General features: G+C 35.7%; 1 protein-coding gene and 2 pseudogenes across 4 annotated transcripts in view; 2 read left to right on the forward strand and 1 right to left on the reverse strand.

The window, feature by feature from the left end:
• Nucleotides 1-25,683, reverse strand: part of EYA4 (EYA transcriptional coactivator and phosphatase 4) — a 124,597-nt gene that overhangs the window by 10,469 nt on the left and 88,445 nt on the right. For all 4 annotated transcript variants that reach the window (XM_039879039.1, XM_039879036.1, XM_039879038.1 and 1 more), the window contains 5 exons: nt 22,482-22,618; nt 20,946-21,029; nt 7,624-7,713; nt 1,978-2,036; nt 1,710-1,870 (listed from right to left, as the gene is read on the reverse strand). In XM_039879039.1, the coding sequence (XP_039734973.1) occupies nt 1,710-1,870; nt 1,978-2,036; nt 7,624-7,713; nt 20,946-21,029; nt 22,482-22,618 (531 nt within the window). The remainder of the gene's footprint in view (nt 1-1,709; nt 1,871-1,977; nt 2,037-7,623; nt 7,714-20,945; nt 21,030-22,481; nt 22,619-25,683) is intronic.
• On the forward strand, nt 3,752-4,150 carry LOC120615804 (10 kDa heat shock protein, mitochondrial-like; annotated as a pseudogene).
• On the forward strand, nt 23,834-23,952 carry LOC120615864 (uncharacterized; annotated as a pseudogene).

The following is a 25,683-nucleotide window of genomic DNA, read 5'->3' on the forward strand; positions in this document are numbered from 1 at the left end:
GTCTGAAAATGTTTAGCTTCTTAAGAATCACAATTATTACCATTTTGAAACAGTAACAATGGCTTTATCATATGTAGATTTTAGAGTGTTTCTAATATTAGTGCCAAAGCTATCACATATACTTTGTTTTATAAAAAGAAGTTAAAAATTGTGTTGAAAATTCTGTAGTATATGACACAATTATAGACAATTGTTGAAAACTACTGAAGTTACGATAAGAAGTAGGTATGCTAATTTTTTATTTCAGCCCTTGCTTATATGATAAAAGAAGATCATGTAAATTTATCACAAAAGATTCTTATTTTAATCATATTTCAGAATATTGGGAGCACATAAACAGCTGGAGCATTAAATCTTTTAAAATCAAGATTTATACATCTAGCAAGTCTCATTTGTCTTTATTCAATATAGAAATGTTAATATGTCACAGAAAATTAATTCTCATGTCATTGTTTAGACATTTTAAGATATAACATCATTTATTAGTAATCTTGTTTTACAAAAGTGTCTTGTATAGACCATTCAAGTGAATTAGGAAACCTGAGCTATCGCCCTAGAACCCGGGGCAAGTCAGTAGCCTGAAGGGGCCTATTTCTCATTTGGGAATGAAGATCTTCCATTTTAAAAGCTCTCTTTCAGTTCTAACATTATTATTGTCTATAGTTGCACATTTTTTTTTCTTCTATTGTAGTTACTGAGTATCTGTTGACCATTTGTTATGTGTCTCAAGGCTAGCGAGGCACTGGGGACACAAGGTGAACACACCGTCCCACCCTCATGATAAGTATGGGTGCGTGTAATTTATATACTATAGGTAAACATTTTACTATCTATATTATATTCTATGACATATATGTGAATATACATTATGTATAGTATGCAGAAGTACATTTAGCTGTATCATTCATTTTAGATACTGGTTTATGCTCCTCAATCATCCTTTAAAAAAAAGGTGAGAAATAAACAAACAAAAATTCTGAGAGGAGCATCTTATATGATCTTATTGACTAATCTTAGGATCCTGCCCTAAAATTGATACTAATAAGACAGATGATCAAGGTTTATTATATCAAGAAGCACATCCTGGATCTTAGCTTTGATGTCACAGATTTTGACATCACTTGTAATATATAGATGAGTATACTACCTACAGAGTATTTGAACTTTTAAAAATTATGATAATCATAATTAACACTATGCATGGGAAAGATATACTGTGAGACAACATGCAATTTTTAAAGGGATAAAATAGACTTGTTGAAGTCTTTGAAGTGACATAAAGCACTGTTTATATTTATTTCTGATAGGATTCCGGAAAGGCACTGATTGCTGACAACTCAGCTTCAATGACTAGGGAGCTTATCTTTAAACAGGTCTTCTTCCTTCTGCCCCAAGCAGTTCCTCTGTCTGATTTTCACGGATAGCGTCCCAGCTGAAGGCAGGTAAACTAAACACCGTGCTGTGAATCTTGAGGAAATATCTGGGGACGAAGAATTCTCGATTTCCTTTGACGGAGCTGCACATTTTATTTTGCAGTTGGATTCCCTGCCCCCACTCTAAGACATTTAAAATTCTGGCTCAATAGACATTGTCATGAGCTCTTGATAATTTATTTTATAGCAGGATAGTCCCTTATATAGAATACGGAACTATAGTTCAAGCTCTACCTCTATCTAGTGCCTTTATTAGATTTAAAAAACCACACATACCTCCGACATTGTTCTTGTAGGTGTTATATAATTCTTTTACTCTTCTGTAACGAAAAGCCAACTTCCTCATCCAGTCAACCCCTCCTCTTACACCTGTTGGCAAACAAAGGTTTGCACTACTTGCAGCTGCATGGAAGCCATCAGTTGCAAAGCTGTAGGTACTGCAACACCCAAAATATATTAAAAAGAAATAAAAGAAATAATTACATGTGCAAAACTCCATAGCTGAATTTCTGTAGGAAATAGCGTACTAAAAGGCATGGCTTACCTTAAGTCCTGCCCATTATCATCAGAGGAAACATCATCTATGTGAACTTGATCACACTCCTGTTAAAAACATTGGAAACGTTATTTGTTTTTCTACACTTCATCTTAACCAAAAGGCCAGAGCGATAAGCTATTTGTTTTTCAAGTGATGCTTGTCACCCTGATTGTTTGGTTTTTCCACCTTTCTCTTTGATCTGGCAATGGCCAGAAGATGGCAGCATTTGCCCATCCATCCCCCCATCCCACTGGGAAAAAAAACGGCACCGTTTCCCCTCTGCAAGATCTAAATCCAAGAGTGCTATAAAAAGGGGCCTGAAAATATATGGTGTGTAGATTTCTTTAGAACAATTTAAATATAATTTTAGTCTTAAGATTATTGATAAGAAATTCTCTTTTGTATCTATAATAATCACAGGTGTTCACTCTTAGCCACTTCTCCGTTGCTGTGGTGTATGGAAGCAAAGCTAATCTGAAGATACACAGATATACGAAACTTGTTTGGTCTGAACACCTTAGGCGGTTACTATTACATCTTATTTGTTGAGAAGAAACAGAAGTGGTTGATGATTATGTTGTCCTGTGAGATTTCTATGACTTCCTACTTTTTGCTGTGCCAAGGACACCATGAAGGAACCAGGCTGGTATTATTTTTAAAGTCCTGGTCTTTTAACAGAGAAAAAAGCTAATCGCCACAGAAGCCGGTGTTATTTATTTATTTATTTTCCTCCTCTGTTCAAGTTTTAACATCTTTAAACTGAAAAGAATACTTATAAGTAAAAGGTAAATAATAAAGATTTACCATCTCCAATGTGCTACAGACTCAGAGGAAAATAAACTTTGGGTACAAATACCCATATACTTGACAAAGCTACAATGCTCAGAAAAAAATGGTAACTTTTCTGGACAAGAATTCAATTCTTTGCTGGTTTTAAAAGTCCTATTTTATCTTCAAATAATCTGCAAAATTCCAGTGAAACAGAACGTAATCTGAAGGTGGAATCTGGCTAGAGTATTTAAAATACCTAGTACTTTCTAACCTCTGGATAAATATGGTTTAGCCTTTGGGGCCTCTTTTCCCACTGTGAACTATTTCAGTCATTCTCACAGATTCTGACTGTACACATAGTCAAAACCATTAAAAACCAATTTAAAAATTATTAACTTTGAAAGTAAAATGCCATACTAAACAGAGGCTTTTCAGCTACTATTTCTATTTGTTATAGGACTTGGAAGTATCTGGCAGTGAAATATTTAATATCTCATCTCCAGGTTTCCACATGGAATAGATTAGATCCTGTCACAGGTTGAGAACGAACTAGTTGACTCAGGTGTCTTTTAACATATAAAACTTAATGACTAGACCAATCAATAAAATTTTAGTATATAACTTGAGAATCCAGGTAAATTAATTTTAAAGGTTCGTATAACTTACATAAATTAAGTGTTTAGTAAGTTTTGAATAAGTCTCCACCTATATTCATAGGTAAGGAAGGGCCCTGAAGGGGATGTTTCGGTCATCCAGATATACCATACCCCTACCTGAGCTGAGGCACAATCTGTCACAGAAATCGCTCAATGCGTCTTTGTTGAATAAATGGCAGAAGTCTAAACAAATGACAGTTCTTGACGGAATTACCAAAATCATTTAAATTTTCTAACGCAAACTTATGGCAAATGAAATAATATTCTAGATGGTAAGGACTGTAAGAAGATATTTATATCAAGAGTGAAGGGGAGGGTGAGAGAATTGGGTAAGAACTGGGGTCACAGGAGTCATGGCGGGACAGGCATTTAGAACGATTCTTCCCCATTTTGAGCATTTTTGAGCATTTGGTGAAAGGAGTACAGTCCAAACTTTAACCAAAGGAGGCGTTATGCTTCCAGAAAAATCGCAGGGAATAGTACTACAAGCAACAGTAGTAGCAGCTGGATTGGGCTCTAAAGGAAAGAGTGGAAAGATTTAACTAGTTAGCAAGAAAGTTGGAAATAAATTTCTTCTCCCAGAATATGAAGGCAGCAAAGTAGTTATAGATGACAGGGGTTATTTCTTATTTAGAGATGGTGACATTCTTGGTAAGTATGAAGACTGCATTAAATCACTACTGAAATGGCATCACATGAAGCTGCTCATTCCACTGAAGTTCTAAAATCTTTCATCATGTAAATAATTTCCATGTCTCTTATAACTAATGGTATCTAAAAAAAAAAGATGGGAGGAAATTTTTATGAAATACCCTGGTAATTAGATGTTATTTTTATTTTTAATATCCTCTTATCCTAATTTTTAGAGAAATTCCTCTGACATTTCAAGTATTAACTCATACGATTAATTTTACCCCCAAACTCATTTTTTTTATTCCCGAGGACATCAGTATATCAAACTTATTGGACCATGAGATCCATATTTGAAGTTATGTTTGAGGTTTCTCCAAATGGAACTTCTCTTTAAATTTATGCCTAGTTAACTATGCTTATTGACTCTGGACTCCTGCCTGCGGATTACAGCCCAGTGAAAAAAACCTGAACTTCAATCACTTATATTTTTAGAAAAATCTAAATAATTGTTCTTCAATTAGTTTTCACTCAGAGGAACTTTGCAGGAATCATTTTCACCCAAATCTGAAATACTAAAAACGGCATAATGCTCTGGCTTTAACAAATTTCAGTATGAGAACTCAAACATTTGGGATAATTCTGATACTAATCTCACATTCTTTAATTTTGTTTTATAAGGCAACCTCAGTGTTGTCACTGATCTTTATCATTTATAATCCACAGCAGTCTTCTCTCACTTTTGTGAGCCTGAACTCCCCGGTGCCTTCTTTTCTGGAAGTTATTCTAACTAAAATAACATTTTATTTAAACAGAGAATTCTCTTCTTTGAGGAGGAGTGTGAGCATCTGCCTTCTCTGCATTTGGGCAGGATATAGCAAAGTGTCTATCAGGAGGGTTCAAATGTGTATCTTCTAAGGAATTATGTGAAAACAGCTGCTACTACATATGTTGCAGTATCTGTTGAAGAATTTGAGACTCAAATTAGATTTTTAGGTTAAGAAAAGAAACCTTGAAGGATTAAATACACAAGGAAAATAAAACAATAGGCTAATGAGGGAGTTACGTTCTTGAGGAAGTTCTTTGTCAGAAGCAGAAATAGCTTAATACTAGTTATGAAGCTCATGATAATCTGTGCTTATAAGAGGTCTACTGAAATAAAAAATTGAGTGAAAGTAGAGTTTCAAAATCAGATGCAGAAGGATACTGGATATGTATGTAACTGTCCTGAATGATCTTGAAAGCTATTTAGATTTTATTAGTTTTAATGTTTATCTCACTTAAGTCAATAATAAGCTTTTGAGTTTCCTTGGGCACTTCATCTGAGTGAGTGAGTGAGTGTGTGTGTGTGTGTGTGTGCGTGTGTGCGTGTGTGTGTGTGGCATGCTTGTGTGTGTGTATGGATGTATGAGAATTTGATCAATTTATATGCAGAGACCTACTCATTTCTTTGATTAAGTTAGATACTAAGTTTTGTGTTTGAGTCAAATAAAATTTTTGTCACATTCGAAACACAACTAAAAAGCTATAATTATAGAAAAAAGTCAATACCAATATTTTCTCAGTTAATATTTCTACCACAGATCCTGTCAGGTATTTTTAAGTTATCTTATAAAATATGTAATCCAAAATTAAAATTCTTAAAGCACTATAGCTGATCATTGTTTCTGAGATGCAAAGATGCATGTCAAACTTGCTAAAGGTATTTGCAAATTCATTATATGCTACTTTCACATTCTCACTTTATTATTCTGTTAAAAGTTGAGTGGCAAATTTATTCCATCTGTCTTCTAATGTGCCAGTAAAATAGCTAATAGGTCATTTATTCCATTTATTTCTAGTAAAAAATAATTAATAAAATTAAATAAAAACTATGGAGCTTGGATAAAACCACATAAAATTTCCTTTGTCTTTTACCTGTTTAAAAGGACTAATAATCTTAGAATTCTCTTTAGAATGAGACTAATCCATTTTAACCAATGTAATGTAAGAAGTTATCACTCTATATAAAAAATTCAAGTTCCAAAAGGTTAAAATGTGTTTCTTATTATCATGTATATATAAAATCATTTTATACACTAGATAGGAATAAGTAGCAAGATTAATTTAAATCAAGTTTTAGAGAGGTGATTATTGTTATTATCTAAAACTAGAAAACTTGCCTGGGAATACTGATTTTTCATAATGTCCATTAAGGAAAAAAAATAAAACCTCTTTAGACAGACAGTAATTTTATTATCCAGTAAAAACAGTGACTCACTGAAGAGAAAAAAAAAAATACTATTACACAGATTTCCAGCATACATTTATGGGATATGCTGAATAGCACAGTTTTTGTTCTTATATCTCAACTGTAACGAAAACTGGATTCAAGACCTTGTCAATTTAAAAAAACATATTGAAGACACTGACTAACTTTTCTTTCTCACACACTTGTGTTAATTTCAGCATGGTATGGGGGCCGAAATATGTGCTCTGGAGACAGATAGATGTCAGAATTTCAAATACCAGTTCTACCACTTAGTTAGCAAGTAACTAGAAACATGATTTCTATGCTTGTGGACTCTACCATTTCACCTCTACAAAAATAATGTGATAAGTGTATTAATTTCAAAAGGCTGTTAATTAATAGAAAGTCCAATATAAAATATTGAGCACAAGGTGGGGATTCAGTATAATAATCTCCCTCTTCATTCATGATACGATTACAAACACTTTTATTCCACTGCGAAACCATGAGATAAAAAATAAACTTAAATATGACATTTTTAAAAAAGAAAGAGGTATCTCTTTCATCATAGCTGCGCTTGACAGAGAAGTACTCCTGCCCAGTGCCGAGCTACACGGTTATATCAAATTTCATCTTCTGCACGCCTAAAAACTCAGACATTAACACACAGATTGTATACCTTATTATAGTACTTATTCCCTATCCTGAGGCTATTTTTTCTTGGGTCCTTTCATTTTGTTGTTTTTACTTTCTCTTCATTTGAGGTTGAAAATGGAAAAGATAACTTAGGGGGAAAAAAAAAGAGCAAGAGAAAATAAATGCAGTCAAACCAGTCAGATGTGCTACGTAAATAGCTCTAGCACTGTTTTATCTGGAAGGGGTGGAAATAAGGAATGATAATGTTGTCTAAAATTAGATGTCAGGTTCCCTGCAAAATTTAATGACCCATGTTAGCACCATGAATAGCATCTGTGACTACTGTCCAGTGATTAACCTAAATAGTATCCTGGTTAGTAATCTGGAAAAGCTAATGCTGATTCCAAAGGCTCTGAATGGGTTGTGATGGAGACACTACGAGGGCAAGAAGCTGTGTGCAGGGGTGTACGCGTGGGGCAGCAAAGCAGACTTGCTCCTCTTCTGAGATATTTTTGTTTTAAATATGTGCCAGTACTTATGCAAAATTCATTAACATAATTTAACTTCTGTTTACATTTGTATGCACCATTTTTCTCTTGACAGGAACTTTACTATTTTCTTGAGCTAAATTTCTATCTTTCAGTTTCCTTGAGGTTATCTGCAGATGTAGAAACCATTTAAGAGTTTTAAGATTTGGATACAATTATTCTTACTTTTTAAAATTCTTACCTCTAAATCATTAAAAAATAAGTGTGTATCAGCAAGATTAAAAATCATTTCCTCCATTCGGAGTCCAAGAGTTACAGCCATGGGGGGATCCTGAAAAGAAAATGCATATATAAGGTAAAATTTAGTAGCATATTATTAATAAAAATATTTTAAATGTATATTTTTGTGGGTTGTTGGGATGGGGGGACTGTATGGATTTTTACCTAAGATTCAAAAGTTTTCCCAATTATCTGTAAAGTGTCTTTCCAAAGAGTTATCTAAGACATACTACATATACAGATAGATCTATGAATTTACAGGGATTTATAAGCACATAAAGATGACTTAGGATGCATTTTCACATAAAGCTATATGTTCACGAGAGGAGGAGTAGGAAAGCAAGCTATTTTATATGATCCGGTTTACATATATTCCTATGGAAAGTCCTTTAGAGGACTCTATTTGGATGGGGTACTGAAGAATGGAGCAGACTTGTTAAAAGAAAAGGACATCCTTTTAAGAATGATGACAAATAAGTAGGAATGGGAAAAATGCAGGTCTATTAGATGTTTGCAGGACTTGAGTGGACAATGTCATCTGGAAGTGGGATAAGAAGAGCTGGTGGAGCATGATAAAACAACCATTTAATTATGAATTGCATTTTGATCAACAGGCAGAATTTACCTGCATATGTGTATAGTTTGGTCTAACCTGCATTTGACTAGGGATGAAGAGAAAAGGGCTGAGGATAACAAAAGGAACATTAACTCAGTAAATGTAATCTAAGTAGAAAATATTTACCTTTAGAAGTTTAATGAAAGTAAGGGATTAGTAAGGAGTCAAAGGGACTTATTTTTTGTTTACAGAAATCAAGATATTGCACAGCAGTAAGGAGTGGAGGAGAATCAAGACCAGTGTTGGAACTTTACTATGACTACAGTTGAAAGCCTGGCATAAAGAGGGATAAGACTTTAAAAAGTAAGGAGAGTTTATGGTTAGGGAAGTAATTCATGCTCAAACATTGTGTCTAAAATGACCAAAGTTGGATGATCTCTAAGAGAACTACTATAGGTGTGACTCTGGTGATGCAGAAAGTAGAAAACCTAGAAAAAACAAATCCTGAGAATTTGAGACCAGCATAGACCTAATGTTAGTAGAGAGAAGAATATGATTTCAGATAAAGCTGACAAGTCTAGAAGGACACTATTGGTTTTGGCTGAGAAGTTATTTTGGAAGACCTCAGAGGGTGATTTGAGTTGAGTGGCTGGGCCAAGAGCCAGACTATAAGGATCCAAGGAGAGAGTACCTAACTGTGGTTTCAATGTTCTAATAGATGGCATTATCAAGAAATGTATTTAAACTTGGGAAAATGTAATGCTAACTTGACTTCAATTTCTGATAAGAATATGCAACCCAGGTCAGGCCCAGCAGTATTCATATACACCCTTGAACTTATTCCACTTAGCGAGTAGAAGCCCTTCCTTACTCCACATCTACACTGCAACAACCAACTTTCCTCCTATACTTCCTGTCATAATACTTTGAGGGGGAAACCCTGGAGTGTAACATGTTTGAAGTGAGTGTCAGCCTCATATTCTATAGTGATTTAAACCTAGAGAATAGGAATTGAGTGCTAGGCTAAGATAAGAGGTCGCTGAGGTGTGTTGAGCAAAGCTAAGACCGAAGGTGAGAGAAGAGGAAGACAGGACGATAATAACGTGTTGATTGTCAACATAATTTTCTAATTGTTTACATCTCTTCTTTAGAGACTTCTGTGGATATTGCAGCTCGAGATTCTCTCTTCTCAAAAACAGCTGTTTGTTGTTCACATACATGATAGTACCTGGTCTTCTGTTCTCCAGGCAGGAAGACTCTACTTTGATTCTGCTGCTGGGTTTATCTATCTTCCAGTGACAGAATCATTTGGAGCAACATACCCAAACATCAACTTAATTCCATTGTATCCAACAAATAGTATTCAAGAACAAGAACAAAAATATGAAGTGCCCATTTTGGGTCTCAAGGAGTTTTGGAACTCAAAGGAATCTCTTGCTCTGTTTTCTTCAAGTATAAAATTCTTTTTTCTTATTTCATTTTGTTGTTGTTCATGTTTTTGTTGCTATTGTTGAAAGAACATCTTCAAAGATTGAATAAAAAATTTTTAAATATACATTTGTCTTTTTTCTGTTAAAAAATTCCTCTCTCTCTTTGAGGGAGGGGGTTGGGTAGTCTGTGGACATAGAAAACTTGTAAATATTCTGTCTAGTCATGAGACCATGAACAAAAAGTCTACAGAAATATAAGAAAAAATCAAATGTAATTATAGCATGAAAACATATAATTCCATTAGCAACGCTCTATGCTTTTGAGGAATGTTCACTGATGCAAGACAATAAAACTGATCTCCACAGTACTCCGTATGTTTCTGATGATTACTGCCCTAAAGATATATATTTCAGATGGGAGTTCAGAAATGTCTTATTTAAAAGGTTTTCCTTCTTGAGACTAGGTCAGTTAAATCCTTATTCTTTGATTTGCCAATTTTTCTTTTTTAAGTTTTAAATAAAATCATTGATGTTCTTACATTCATGCCTCATATTCTTTGCATTTACATATCAGTTATGGGGATGGGAGAAAACATACTGTTTCTCTTTGATTGTTACTTTCATCCATTCCACGCTTCTGAAATACATAACTCTATGCTTTCCCAATAACGATAGGACAATCCAGGAAGAAAGCATTTTGTGCATCTGATAAGCATACAAGTGAATATAATTTTTAGAAAACTGACAAGAATTCTCTAACAAGTAAGCACAGTGCATGTGTGATAAAAACTGTATTCGAGCACTTCACTGTAATGCAAGCCCAAGGCACTGGAAGGGGCTGTTCATTTGTTTTTGAAGCTGTGGACGATTCTACATAACACACTCTACTGGAGCCAGGACTTAGGAAGCAGTCTGGCAAAACATCGTTTGTGAACTGGGGTAGTTTAGGTTTGAGGTGTGCTGGAGTGTGAACAATTGCATTTTACTAAGGTTTCCAAAGAGCAAGGCTTGTTGAAAAGGAGCTGTTCGTCCGCCATGCCAAACGCTTGGCATAGATGGGCTAGGGATAGTCATGCCATGAGCCAAGGAAATCCATGCCTGTAAGAGGTAGTGAGTGATCTTGTTTCTAAGAGAATGTCTAGTGAGGGCTTACTTTCAAATATCTAATTTTACTCCCCCCGCCCCCACACCCAGCTTACTAAGTCACTGGGACAGTTAATTCTAAGTAAGCAGATTACAGTATCACATTTTTCCAACTGAAGGACCCACAGATGTAAGAATCCAGGAGAGATCACCAGGAGTTTGGTGGGTGTGGCCTTAGCAAGGTCTCTGTAATGTTGGTCTCCTTCTGCCTTGCCAGACTACTGCGAAGGAGCTGCCAGTGCCTGCAATTCCACGGTTTCATCATGCATTTGAGAGTTAAATATACTTCTGGATTGAACCCAAGTTTTATACAGAGATGTTTGCTCATTTTCTTTAAATGTTTGCAGCATTATGGGTACCTTATGAGTTAAAGAGTTATTGCCTTTTTTCAGTTTACCTGTACCGAGTGTTGAGTTGAGTTTAGAGCCTGAAATGAAGTGATAGTGAAAACTTGGACAGAGAAAAACAGTAGGATAATAAAGGCACTAACAGGGTTTTGTGGAAGCTCTGATGCATGTTTTCATATATAACAGCTCCAATAGGTTTAAAGTGTCTACAGCAGAGTTTAATACGGGGCAAACTGAACTTTTGCCAATTTACTTTCTGTACTGCTCTATTAAAATGCTGAAACTATTCCCAGGACATGTGGTTTAAGACAGAGGGAGAGAAAGGAGAGAGAGTGAGAGAGAGAAAGAGAGAGAGAGAAGATGAAGAAAATGAGTAACTCTTGACCTTTAAATGTGTGATTCTAAGCTGGATGTTACCAGCATAAGACCAAGTCAGGTTCAAGTACAGTACTTCTCTATATCAAAAATACTAATGCCTATAAGCCATGTTAGCAGAGAACATAAATTGGAGCCAGCCTGTCTGTCTATGGGCCTCTGCCCTGTACTGGGCCATCAGCTGGAATTCCTCCTCTGGGGACACAATATAAAAATATCTCAGGAGAGACAGCCATTATGTATTTTTAAAAGAAATGGGAGATTTTTTTTTTTTAATAACTCAAGTTCTTGGAACAGTAACTCCTTTGGGACCTGACACACATTTGTAGATTTGTGCACACAAGTAGAAGATGTGCAAGTCCATGACAGAAGAAGGAAGACAGACTAGCTCCATGAACCAAGGTGGGAATAGAGAGTGGGTTTGTTAGGATACAGGAACTCTTTTAATCAGTGATAAGAGATAAAATAAAATTTGGTCATGAATCAGAAGGGAAATTATACAATTGAGAAGTTTGTCTATAATGGATAGGCAGTGGGCTTCAGAGTTCTCAGGAGGACCTGGAGAATGGTTTCAGGAACATCCATTTATTTAGCACATATTTCTTGAGTGTTTACTACATGTCGGACATGTTCAATTTCTAAGTGGAGAGCAAAGAACCAAATAAGCAAAGTCTCTGTCCTAAAGGGATTTATATTATTACTGGGTGAGCTATCTGATAAATATATGGACAGGAAACAAGCAAAGATATTATATTTCAGGTAGTAAAAAAAACAGAGTCAGCAGATAGAGAAGGCTACAGGTATTGAGTAGTGATGGCGCATTTAAAGAAGCACAGGGAAGGTCTTTCTCAGGAGGTGACAGCTGAGGATAAGGAGACCTGAAAAAGGTGAGGAAACTAGTCATGCACAGATATCAGTGGTGGCAGAGGACGTATGCAGAGGTGAAAATGAGTCTAGTTGGGTGTGCAACAGTGTGAGGCAGAGTGACCCAGGTCAGGGAAGTGAAGTATTTTTAAAAAGAGGGAGCGCTCAACTGGGTCAGATGCAAATGAGAAGCCCCAGCAACACGAATCTTGAATATGGAAAGAAGGTCATTCCTCAGACTCAGTGGTTTGACTGGCAGGCTGGTGGTGAGACTATTTAGCATAGAAAACAGCTATGGGCATAATCCAGGAGAGTGGGAGACTGGGGACTGAAGAGTGAAAGAGGTCATTTCAGGAGTAGATTTCTTGGGTAAATGAGGGCCTGGATCCAGGCCATGAGCGAGGTGCAAAAGAGAGGCAGAGAATGGTTATGGTGTGAAGATGAAGTCATGCTTCCAGTTTTTTTTTTCCTTAAGTGATGGAGGAAGAATTTTGTGTAGAATTGAGAGGGGGCTTTGGAGGTTTGAGGGGAGAGAAAGTTTGAAATAGTCTGGTGGAAGCGTTAATTAACCTGGGAGTCCTGGGACCCATATGAGATGTGTGGCCACACAACTGTTGTACAGGTAGAATGTTGAGTGGTTTTTTTACAATATGAGTCTGATGAAGAAAAAGAGGGACAAAGATAGTGACGCTTTATGAAAAAGTAAGGTTATAGTGATATCCAGGGCTGGAACGATGACTTCTAAGGCAGAAGCTCTCACACTTGACCACACATAAGAAACACCTAGGGAGTTTTGAAAATTCCTGCTGTCCAGACAACACCAATTAAATCAGATCCTCTAAAGTGGGAGCCATGCATAAGTAATTTCAAAGCTCACCAGAGAGTCTAATGTACAAACAAGACAGTGAATCGGCAGATTAAGACCTCGCTACTCAAAGCGCGGTTCAAAGACCAGCAGCACTTGCATCAGCTGGGAGCTTGTGAGAAAGGCGGAATTGCAGACTCTACCCCAGACCTACTGAGGCAGAATCTGTAGTTTAACAAGATCGCCAGGTGATTCGTATGCATGTTAATATTTTTAAATGCACTGGTCTGAGAGCTCCCATGAAGGTCTGGGACAGTGAGGGAAGACTGGCGGGTATGACCTTCTGGTTTCCCAGGTGTTAACTCTCTGGGGCACTACCAACGACTCGAAGACTTGAGTTAGTCTGATCACTGAGTAGAATGGTGGCTCAATATAATTTCTTGGAAACTAGGCTTCTCTAGAAATAGCTTAAAGTTATGAGTAAGCATTCATTACCCCACCTTCACCTCCATAAGAACCACCTGTAGATTTAACTTCAGGGATCAAATGACCCATGGTGACTCTTTTCTTAGTCATGTAGCCAACTACCTGCTGGGGAGCTGGTAAAGGTGAAAAACTAGGTAATTCTTGCTCTAGATTAAAAGGATCTATTCAAAATTATCAATTGACAGATGGTCATGGGGATGGGGAGCACGGCATAGAGAATGCAGTTAGCATTAATGTAGTGGCTAAGTACAGAGCCAGAGGTAAGAAAGCAATCAGGGGGATGGTTTTATAAACTATATAAATGTCTAACCAATGTAGTGTATACTTGAAACTGATAATAAAATACAATTTAAAAAAAAAGGATTTGTTCAAAATCCAAGTGTTCGTGTAAGTAACATATTTGCAATCAAACAGGAGTTCATATTAAGTAACCAGAAACCATGAAAGAGGCATCACACAACTTAGCACTACCACTTCTACTGTTTGAATCAGAAGAAAATCCACTGAATAAAGCTCACCCAAATTTATCAAACTAATAAAAGAATAAATATACGTCAGGGGGAATTATAGCAGTAGTAATACACTATAATTATAGTTGCTATATTATTGCTATTGAGGAGCCTTCGGATTGATGGGATTTATTTAATTTTTATTATTTTTAGCCTTTCTAGCCCATCATATGTCATAAATACTTTTAAATATAAAAATAATACCATTTTTATACTATACAATACAAATAGTATAATATAGCAGCCAGATGGAATGGAAAGAGTCAAGTTAGTGAGAATGGCCGTGGAAGGATGAGCTAGAAAGCATAGGGCTGAGAGGAGAGCTATGGCAGAGCCAGCAAATGAACACACCCAACTGAGGCAACGTCATGAACAAAGGGGAGTGGTACTTTAGAAGAAGGCCGTAGAAAAGATAGGCGAGACACTAATTTAGAAAAAGGAGACTTGATGATGATTTAAGAAAATTTAAGGGAAGTTGGCTGCCTTCCCTCACCTCACAAAGATGTGAGATTGATCATAAACCGAGATCATAAACTAGGACTGAAACTTCAGGGGAGCTTATAGAAAAGCATTCTAGGAGTTTGTGCTTTTAAGAAACTAATTTACCATTTATCTTTCGGGTGTATTAGTTTTAAGTTAATAAGTGTGATGCCCCTTCAATATCCTTTCCCTTTCTAATGCATGCCCAGCAATAACTTGGTGAGGTTATTAAAGTAAAATATTTGGCCATTTATGATATCACCTGGAGCCATTATATCCAATAGAGAAAACAATTTCTCTAAAATAAACATATACTCAGTGAAAGAGTAAAGGAGAGCTTTGAAAGAGGAGTCAGTAGGTAGCACCACCTCGCAAACTCCCTAAGATAGAGCTTGAGATATGTCACTGTCTTAGATTTGGCTTTACTTTTATGTATATATGTACTATATTGAAGTACATAATATTTGCATATACGCAGGTGCATGGAAACACAGACACTATGTACAACCTTGAAATACGCTGTAAAATTTTTTGAGGCCTGTAAATTCTGTATTCATTACTTTATATATATCACAACCACTCTCTAGTCACTCTGCACTTCTCTGCAACCTTGAGCTGAGTATTTCACATTATGAGATAACAGATAAAAACAGATGCATTTTTCTTTAGAAAATATCATTTCCTGAAAATTCAGTTTCCCAATATTTAAATTCCCTTGAAACCAACTAAAACAGGTTACACTTATTAAACATTTACTCTGTGGTAGGCAACGTGCTGAGTTTTAATGCATTAACTCATTTAACCCTCCTAATCAAGTTATTAATCGTATTATTTTCCACATTTTCTATAAAAGGTAATTGATACAAAGACTAAATAAACTATCCAAGGGCACATGCATAGTAGGAAGCGAGGCATGAATTTGAACTCAGGACCATTCTCCCTCTAAAACAGAATGCTCTAACCATTGTGCTCAGAGGGGAGATAACTGCACGCTGCCATTCGGGTGGCCTCAAATCTATGGCTCCAACACTCGATTAATTGTAATCACTCCCTATTAAATCATGTTGCTTTTCCTTAGTTGACATACACTTAAGTCGGTACTTATCCTTATGACTATCCTAGAATTTAAAATCTAGCTGATACTATTTCAGAAGTTTTTCTATATAACTGTGTATAGATTGTTTAATATAAAAGTAACCAATTGATTTATCTTGGGAAATGTATTGTTTCCCCAGCACTGCTCTCATATTAGATGTTGTCTAAAATGAGTACATAGTTTTGGGAGCTTGAATTTTAATTTCACAGTATAAGGCAACTGTTCACTTTTCCTTCCGTCTTTTCCCTGACTTGGGCTATTTCCTTTGCATCCTTATTGTGGAATAACTTTAGAGAATCATGGCTTCATAGCACTTGACACATTAATGCTGCAAAATAAATCAAATCCCTAAGGCATAATTGATTTAGCTCCCTTCACCCTTTTCTCATCCAAAGAGGAATTATTGTAACTCATCAGGTAAAATAATATATACAATTAATCAGGAAATAGAAATAATCTTCGGAAACTCTAACAGATGATGGATGATTTCTGGTCTATGTCCTGGCAAATTTACAAACTCCTCTTTTAGAGGTTTCAGTGCTGAAAACTCAACATGCCAACTGGTGCTCAGCTGCAAAGCCCATCATCAGCTTCATGGGCTGCAGAGCTCAAATACTGACATCCCTCATTTGCCATCAATGGTAAATATCCAAGAATAGTTCTGCTTGGGAAAAGAGCATGTTGTGTCGACAACTGATCAGAGTCAAAAAGTGGTAACATATTAGACAGATCTTGGAAAACTTACGAAATTATTCATTTATAAATGGAAGTAGGATTTTCCAAAAGTTTTTTTTTTTTTTTAATTAAAATACAAAAGTTCATTACACAGGGAAATTTGTGAGTAAAATGGCCTTCTTGAATTATTACGTTCCACAAATTTTATTTTATATATGGTGGGGGAAAAACTTGAGACAAAAAGAGTGTAGAAGTTAAAAGCATGTCAAAGAGATGTGAGTTCTGGTTGGCCGTGCCATTTACAAGCTGTGCGACAAAGAATCAATCACACTGGAGATAATGCATTTAACAGGGCACCAGGAACATGGCAAGAGCTCAAAAATGGTACTTATTATTATTTTATTTATGGGGGGCAGGGAAGAGCAAGAGACAGGTAGGTATGGCCATGGAAAGATATGATTTTACATCTCCGGTGCTTATATTTTCCCTTAGCAGCTCATTATATTTCAGGGCTCTACAGTACCACTTTGTGTGCCGTATCTGCATCTTGGGAAGTATCTGTCTTTAGCCATTTCTCATTTTGGGGAAATAATGTATATTTTTACTTAGAATTCTCCAGCCTGGGATGTGGATGATAATTTTCAGAGCTGTGTGCTACTTTTATATATTCACGTTATCTCATTTAACCTGCCCAGTAAGCCCAGGAAGGAAATGGACCATAACCATCTTCAGATGAAGAAATAGGCTCAGAAGTTAAATGAGCCTAAGGATCATTCAGGAACAGGACTTCTTTCATGAGGTCATCTAAGTTCTTTTTCATGGAATTCACTAAGGGTATTTTCATTTTAATTTTTAAAAAATGAGCCTAAAAATGTTTTCACTTTTTCTTAAATTGCCCCGAGTAAAACAATATTCAACATGGGCAAGTCTGTAGATGAAAAAAGAGGTTCTATGGAAAGTAACCTCACAGGTGATCAGATCATAAATTCCTAACTGGGCAAGCCATCGTGGGTAGTCAGGTCCCAGGCACATAACTTTGTTACTAAAAAGCTTATCTTTGCCTTAAACAAACTCTGTCCATCTTTCTGTGCATCTACATTTATACACCTTTGAGACACCTCTTTCAGACCTTATTCTAAATCAGACCACTCTCCAGAGAGCACACAATCTTAACTATCCTGTAATCCAACTCTCTCCTTGCTGTCACCTTCACATAATCTTCCTCACATTACCTCCTTAACCTCAGATGCATAAAAGAAACTGCAAACTGTTATTCTCCATAGTATTTGAAATCTTGCTCCCCAGCACATGTCATCAGTTTGGCTCGAATTAACTCTTACAAAAATGTTCTATAGGTTTCGACGTTTCTTTCATCAACAATTCCAACAGGCTCCCTTCGAGTAGCCCAGAATAGTATAAAGGACAAGGACTCGTTATTGAGACTGAACTGATTTCTAATGTGTGTACCAGTTTACTATTTTGTGACCTTGGTCAAGTTTCTTAAACCCTTATAATCTGGGTTTCCTCATCCATAGAATTTAGATCATCATAAACTACAGCAGAGTAATTATGAGAATTAAGTAGGATAACATTTGTGAAAGTGATTAACAAGTTACAATTGTTTTGAGTGCTAATTCATACCAAGTGTTCTGCTAAGCCAGCTAAACATGTTCTCTCTTTAATTCTTATGCAGTATAGATAATATTGTTCCCAGTTTACAGAAATTGAGACTGAGGGATTAAATGATTTGCCCCATGTCAAAAAGATATACACATGAGCACTGGGTTTTCATAGTTAGATTTCCCTGATTCAAAGGTTCTTGTCCTTAACCACCAGCCCTAATGCTTGTGAAATGCCAAACACAGGCTCCGCCACACAGGAGGTGTACTATAAATATAAGTTTATCTTCCCCATACCTTCCAATAGTGCCCCTGATTCTTTTCCTGTGTTGCACTGATGAGGTACTGATGATATCTGTCTGCCAACTTTAGTTCACTAAACATTTAAGATTTACCTGTTGATGGAAAAAATCCCAATTGTGTGAGAGAAGAGAATTAGAATTATTCCAACTTAAAGGAGAATTCCCATAACAGCCTACACAGTACCTCACTTTCTATCCTTACTTTTAGGAAAAGTCACTTATATATCGTATTCATGGTAAATTAGTTATACTGTGTGATGTGCTGTAGCAGAAATGATGAGGGCTTTGAGGTAAAAACTCCAGGGACCCAGGACTCGTCTCTGCCACCGACTAGCTGTGTGACTTTGCACCCATTTTATTCCCTCTCTGAGTATGTTTCCTTGTCTACAGGTTGAGGAGAAAAAACTACCCCTTAAAATTGTGATGTTTATTGTGTGGCACATTGCGCGCATTAAATAAACATTAGTTTCCTTCTTCCCTACCCTTTCAGTAAGCTCTGCTGTTTCAAGCATCTGAGCATAGAAAATGTTTCTGTTTTGTATTCAAACAAAGCTTTGCGACAATACTTTAAAATAATGGATCTTGTGCGTGGAATAAATGCTGCATATCCAGCTGCCGCACGGGGAGGTGGCAGGTTTATTTCGGTGACGCACCACCAGGAAGTGTGAGAATTTTGCTTTTGAAATTACTTGAGTCATCCAAGGAAGCAGCTGCATTATTTAAAGATGTTTTTTTATGGTTTGCTACCCCTCCTTGTCTTCTTTTTTTAGCTTTCCTTCTTATCCCAAATGGAAGGCCATGCTCAGTTCTGGGATGAAAAAGCAACTTTATGGTATTTTTGACAAAAAAAAAAAAAAAGTGATATTTTGACCACACATACTTCTTATTCATCATTGCCTTGGATTCAGATGATCTCACTATTTCTAAAAATCAAAATTACCACAAAAGGATGAAAGGTTGAAGTTAGTAAACATTTTATAAATCTAAAGGTAATTCCAAAAGATTAGTTCCACCACTGATTTGGCATAATGGAAGTAACACAGATATTTAGATAGAGCTTCTAATGGTGACTATTTTGAAGGAAACTTTATTTAGATTCATGTGTTCAAGTTAGATTGTTTATTTTAAACATTTATCTAATATGAAACTTAGCTGCACAGAAATATTGTAATCAGTTCAACAGGATTTGCTGTGTATTCCTCACAAACCAAAATTATTCCAGAAGAAATGCTTTAGGTTATGGTCTGGAAACTTTTTAGATTGCATACTCTATCAGTAATAGAATTTTGGCATGCACACCAAAAATTTCTACATAGTTAATTTACTTATGAATCGTATACATGTTCTTTAAATTATAATCATATGCATGTATTTGTAAAGTATGTGAGCTATGAAACAGACAATAGAAACTACAAGATACAAGTGTGTGTTTGTGTATCTGTATAGGCACACATTAATATTTTCTTTCCTTATCTCAGTGGAGCATTTTGCATACATTCTGCTTTGAAGACCACTATTTTAGATGATGATGAATGCGACAGAGACTAAGACTTCTAAATGGTCATTGAACAAAATTGTTACTTTTCATATCTGTTTAGCAACATTCATTACCTATACTAAAAATCAAATGCAATGAGAATTCACCAAGAGTGTGATTTAGGAGGAAATACATGAATGCAATTCATCACTACTAGTCTGGAAGAAAAGCTTAACAAAATTTCTAAAAACTGCATGTTGAGCTGATATAAGACCCTATTTAAATTATATGACACAGGGAGACACTTCTGTACGTGTGACATGGAAAGGAATCAAAGTTAGATACAATTTTGAATCCAGGAATTGAAGGCAGGCTACCATGTTTTGAATTGACACTGGTTAGATTATGAGTCCTACAGAGTCAAAGACTTTAACAGAAATGACCTAAACAACTGTGTTTCCAGCTAAAAAGCCTGTTGCAATTGCATCAGTCTTTGAAATAGCACTCATACAGATATTTCGTAGCATGGTTAAAAGAAGCTAACTCACTGTGAAAACAGTGGCAAAAGAGAAAAGGAGTAATGAGACCATTTTGTCTCCGAATTTGTGTGTGTGTGTGTGTGGCGGGGGGGGGGGCGGTGCTATTCATGTGCTTACTTAAGTTACAAAAACACTTCTATTCATAAATCCAAAGATCTAACAGATAAAAGATTACTTCCTTATTTCAAATGGTATTCTATAGCAACATTTGGTACAACAAATTAATTCAAACGATTTCTTAAAGTTCCCTTATTAGAGGATAATATATAATTTTATGATGTTTAAAGTCCATTTCAATTCACAAATTGTTTTTCTAAAATAATTATGTCAGAATAATAAGCTTGGTTTCGATGTGGAAAACTCAAATTCATGAAGAAGGAAAAAGAAATCCAATTTCTAATTAGTTTTGTAAAATTCCAGTTCACATTAAAAAACGATGGGCCACTGGAAAGAAATAATTAAGAGCAGATTTGACAAGACTACAACAAAAACACTTAAATGTATTTTTAAATGGCTTTTGATTTTTGAACAAAATCAAATTCTAACATGATTTCTTGGGGTAAAATTTCTTGATTCCTTACCTTGCCGTACTTCTGGGCATAAGAACCTGTGAGCAGTGAGTGAAAAACAATGATGGTTTCGTCCAAGTCCCAGACAAACACACGCTGAGGAAAGAGATAAATATCAAAGAATTATCAAGTTCTAAGGAAGCGGATATCTCTTTATAAGTAGAAAACATCTCACTTAGTTATTGGATATAATCTTAATACCATTGTAAAGAAAACTATGCTGCTCCATTAATTCTTCCCCAAATTTGCCAGAACTAAACTCTGTAAAACCTGTGGAGAGAGTGATACAAGTAACAAGCTTAAAAATCAGATGTCTTAATTTGAATGAATTCATCCAAACATTTACTCGCTGTTAATACTCAAAAAGGACATATTTGGACTTTATGATACAAGTGAGCTTAAACTCTCTTTTAAAGTTTTACGCCTCAAGGATTCATGAAATTTTGCAATTCATGCAAAAAATTAATTAAAAATATATTTAAAAGAATCAATAAGCAATGCCTAAATAGAAATTGCAAAGTGCGGATAGACCCTTGGGTCAGCTTAGGCCATCAGATGGGTTGTTCGGCCTGCACAGTATTTTGAAAGATTTCAAATTATTGACCAGCTTTTCAAGATTAGGAGATTTCAAACAAAAGTCAGGGTTCTGACTGCAGCAGAGAAACTAGAAGCTGTGGTACTGGTAGTCGACAATGGCAGTGATGGGCAGACCACTTTTGACTGGGCCAGTGCTCCCTGCTCCCCACGATCTCCTGGCTCCCTAACCCAGTTCACAAATTTGTTATCACTCCAGGTCCTTGAAGGCATTTGAATATGCTGCTGTTGGAAATAATCTCTTAGAAAGAGGCCTAATGACCGTTACTTGACTTTATTCAATCTGGAAATTTAATGTTTTTACTTAATTGAAGTATGCAGTTGTTTAAGAAGTAATATATTATGGTTAAAAATAGTTTTTCCTGATGCTTCATAATAAGAATCAACCTGCTTAGTATGGATAAATCTCAAAAGAGCTTTCAAACTACCCCCCTCCCCTGACCCCCGCAAATAGCACATGGAAACATTTACAGAATTTACAAATATAAAAATTTTAACATGTATTAAATGATTGGAATTTTTCCTATTTTTCAGAAGACAACTTTTCCTTTCCATACAGATTTTTACATTTTTAAATTAACTGACCCAAATAAACATCTTTCATTACTTTAGAACTACCAAATGGAGTGTGGCATAGAAAATTATCCCATGAATAATGGCTTTATTTTTTAAATTTCTGTTTGTGTCAATTTGAACCAAAGGATGCAATTATCTCAGGCCTAGAATTTATAAAGCGTTATCATTTTTAAGTTGTTATTGTCTTTAATTTGGCCATTATCATAGAGGAAATCTCTAACTTTGCAGCTGCGAAATGCCTACTACAAAGTAGATCCACTCATTTCAAGACATATACATATATTTTAAGTTTGAAACTTTATAGTACTGTAAGTACAGAATATGTATTCAATAAAAATAAAAGATCATATTACGCTCTTTGAGGATGAGTCAGCATACCTCCAGGTCACTGTCGGGAGGCGGGGAGGGATTATTTTTCCGACCTCTTCCCCGGGACTTTGACCCAGAACTCCTACATGTTCTCTCATCGAGATCTTTGATGGGTGTGGAGGGACTCTGCACAGTGTCAAACTCTCCTGTAAATAACATAAATTATGTCAAGAACAGCACTTCATTTTTAGATCAGGTATGAATCTTCATTATCAATTACCTTAACAAATTCCTATACAACAGAAAGCTCCTATGACAAAAAAAAAAAAAGATTTATAATCCCAAATACAAAAAAAATTTTGTAGGTCACACAAATCCTTCTTAGTTTTAATCTCTGTGATCTATTAAACCTGAATGTCTTTTATACTCCATATGCCTTCAACTTCCTGTTTCTACTCCCATCTACATATTTATCTAAATTTAGATCTGTTCTCACCTCCTTACTTCAGAGTTCAGAGGATAAAATGTCTTCTGGATCAATCCCACGCCTCCATCTGCAAACTCGACTCCCCATCCTCACCTCTTAGGGAATATCCCTCCATTAGTCAAACCCTCTCTCATCTTCCCTCCAACCTCTTCCTTTTCTGGAGGTCACAGATAAGTTTAAAAGTCCTTCCCTTTGACCTTGCACTTCTGTCTAGAAGCTAACTGCTTGCTATCTCTCTTTTTACATGACATTTCTTAAAAAAATACTGCATACTAGTGCTGTCCAACAGAAATATAACACGAGCTACAAATGTAGCCACACATAAATTTAAAAATTTCTGGAAGACTCATTAAAAAAAAAGTAAAAAAGAAACATGTGAAAATAATTTTATTCACAGATGCTAATTGACCTAATTTATCCAAAATATTATCATTTCAGCATGCAATCAATATAAAAAGATCAGTATAAAATTATCAGTGACGTTTTACATAATCTCTTTTGTATACTAAGTCTTGTGTATAGTTTACACTTAAAACAGACCTCCATCTGCACTAGCCACATTACAAGTGCTCAATAGTCACATGTGGCCAGCAGCTACAGTACTGGACGTCACATCTGTCTCCACTTCCTGACATCCATTTGTCATAATCCAGCTTCGGTTTACCAAAACTCTAAAACTCCTCTTACCCAAAGTCTCCAGTAACCACCTAATTGTAAATGCAATAGACAGACTCGGCTCTTATCTTCCTGGATCTCCTTACTGTGTTTGATCCTCTTGAACGGTACCTCCTCAGAACCATATCTGGCAGCTGATACACTGCACTCTCCTAGTTCTAGAATCTCTGTCACCAGTCCTTCTCTGTCTAGGAGACATGATCTCCTTTTTCTTCTCCCATTCCTTAAGTGCTCGTATTGAAAAGTTCCATTTTTTTTTGTCTATGGCCATGCTACCCCAAACAAGTCCAATCCCGTCTGATCTCGGAAGCTAAGCAGGGTCAGGCCTGGTTAGTACTTGGATGGGAGACCACCTAGGAAGACCAGGTGCTGTAGGTGTAAAAATTAAATAAAATAAAAAAATAAAGGATTGTAAGCTGACAAGGTCCTTGCAATTCGTGAGGTCAAACAAGGGTTGCCTTGCCTAAAAAAAAAAAAAGTTGCATCCTTTTATAACTGTCTTCGCACTGTATCATCTGGGTGATCTAACCCTCTCGTAGGTTAACCACTCTCTATGTGATAACTCATACATTAATCTATACCTCCCCCAGGACACATCTAAGTTTCAGATTTTGTACCTAATTAATTTCTACATGTCCCACAGATACCTGAAAGTCTGACATGTCTGAAGCTAGTGGCAAAGCATCTCACATCTCATGAGATAGGGAGTACTGAGCAATGGCCTTTTTGTGGGGGGTGGTGTTAAGATAAACAAGGGCAACAGTGAGGTGCACTAAAACCCCACGAGTGAGAAGAGTCAGACTTACCAAATGACTGCAAGCATTTTACTCAATCTCTCTGAATCTCAGTTTTCTCTTTTCTTTTTTTGTATATTAAAGAATGGGTAATAGCAGCTACCTTTTTGAATTATCGAGATAAATCTGATTTATATTTAATTTCATTTAAATCATATGGATAAAGTAAAAACTTCTATGAGAATCCAGTGGCAAACTATATTAAATTTAAATTATGAGATTTTTAAACATAAAGATGTTATGGCTATCATGCTTTATCATAAAACTAAAATAAAATAATTATAAGGACAACTGAGCAGTTATTAACTGAAATAATCAAATCTGAACAAATTAGATACTTAGGTAATGTTTCTTCTGATACATTCTAAATAAATAGTAAATTTTACATAGCTAACCTCTAATAATTTATAATGGCTATAACATTTTCTTTGGGAAACACTGTGCATGTCAGGACAGCATCAAAAAAAAAGGTCTGTGCTCTAAATATTATTTGCTCTTAAAACACTACTAGCACAGTTCATTGCATGGGTCTCTGCTATTAACTATGTGAGAGTAGACAGCATAATAAAAAGTTCTTTAGTTATGATGTTTAATATAGGCCTATCTTATAGTAAATCATGTTGCAGCTTACTTGTATAGGCATTAACTAGGCTTTAGGTATTTAAACACACCAACTTTTAAAAAATATCACACAAAAATTTTTCTATTTTTAGTTATTTTTTTAAATAGAATTTTCCTAAGATTACTGTGTCTTGCAAATCAAAAGTTCTCCTTCAAATGAAATGCTGATTCAAATTAACCATCACTTATTAAATATGCTTATAAAATTTTTTTTTGGATGACATTACATACAATCTGTCTTCCTATTCATTACAGAAAAATTTGTAGGTGTTAACTATCATAAGGCAGCTTTGTTCTTGAAACTCCGAGAGCCAAAAGGACAAAATCTTACTAAATCCCAAAGTCACTGCAATGTTATAGGTGGCTGACTGTTGACTGAATCCATAAAGAAGGAGTTTGGCAGGATTAACTCAGCCATTCAAATGAGCTGGGAGCCAATATCTATCACAGCAAAGAGGTGAAAAGAGCAGGAGGAAGAAGGGTAAAGAAGTTGTAGAAAGTGTCTGGATTTCAATAAAAGTAGGACTTGATACTACTGATTCTTTCTAAATTACTAAAAGATCTTAAAAGGGCTCTAAGAATTTGGACAAAATATGGACAGAAGAATTTTAAAGCCATAGCCTTTTAAAAGAACTAAGAAGAGTAGCTCCACATTTATTAAACCCTTAGTATGTGTCACATACTGTCTTCTTTT

This window comes from Pteropus medius, unplaced genomic scaffold (genome assembly GCF_902729225.1).
Source record: "Pteropus medius unplaced genomic scaffold, Ma_sr-lr_union100, whole genome shotgun sequence".
Classification (NCBI taxonomy): Eukaryota; Metazoa; Chordata; class Mammalia; order Chiroptera; family Pteropodidae; genus Pteropus; species Pteropus medius.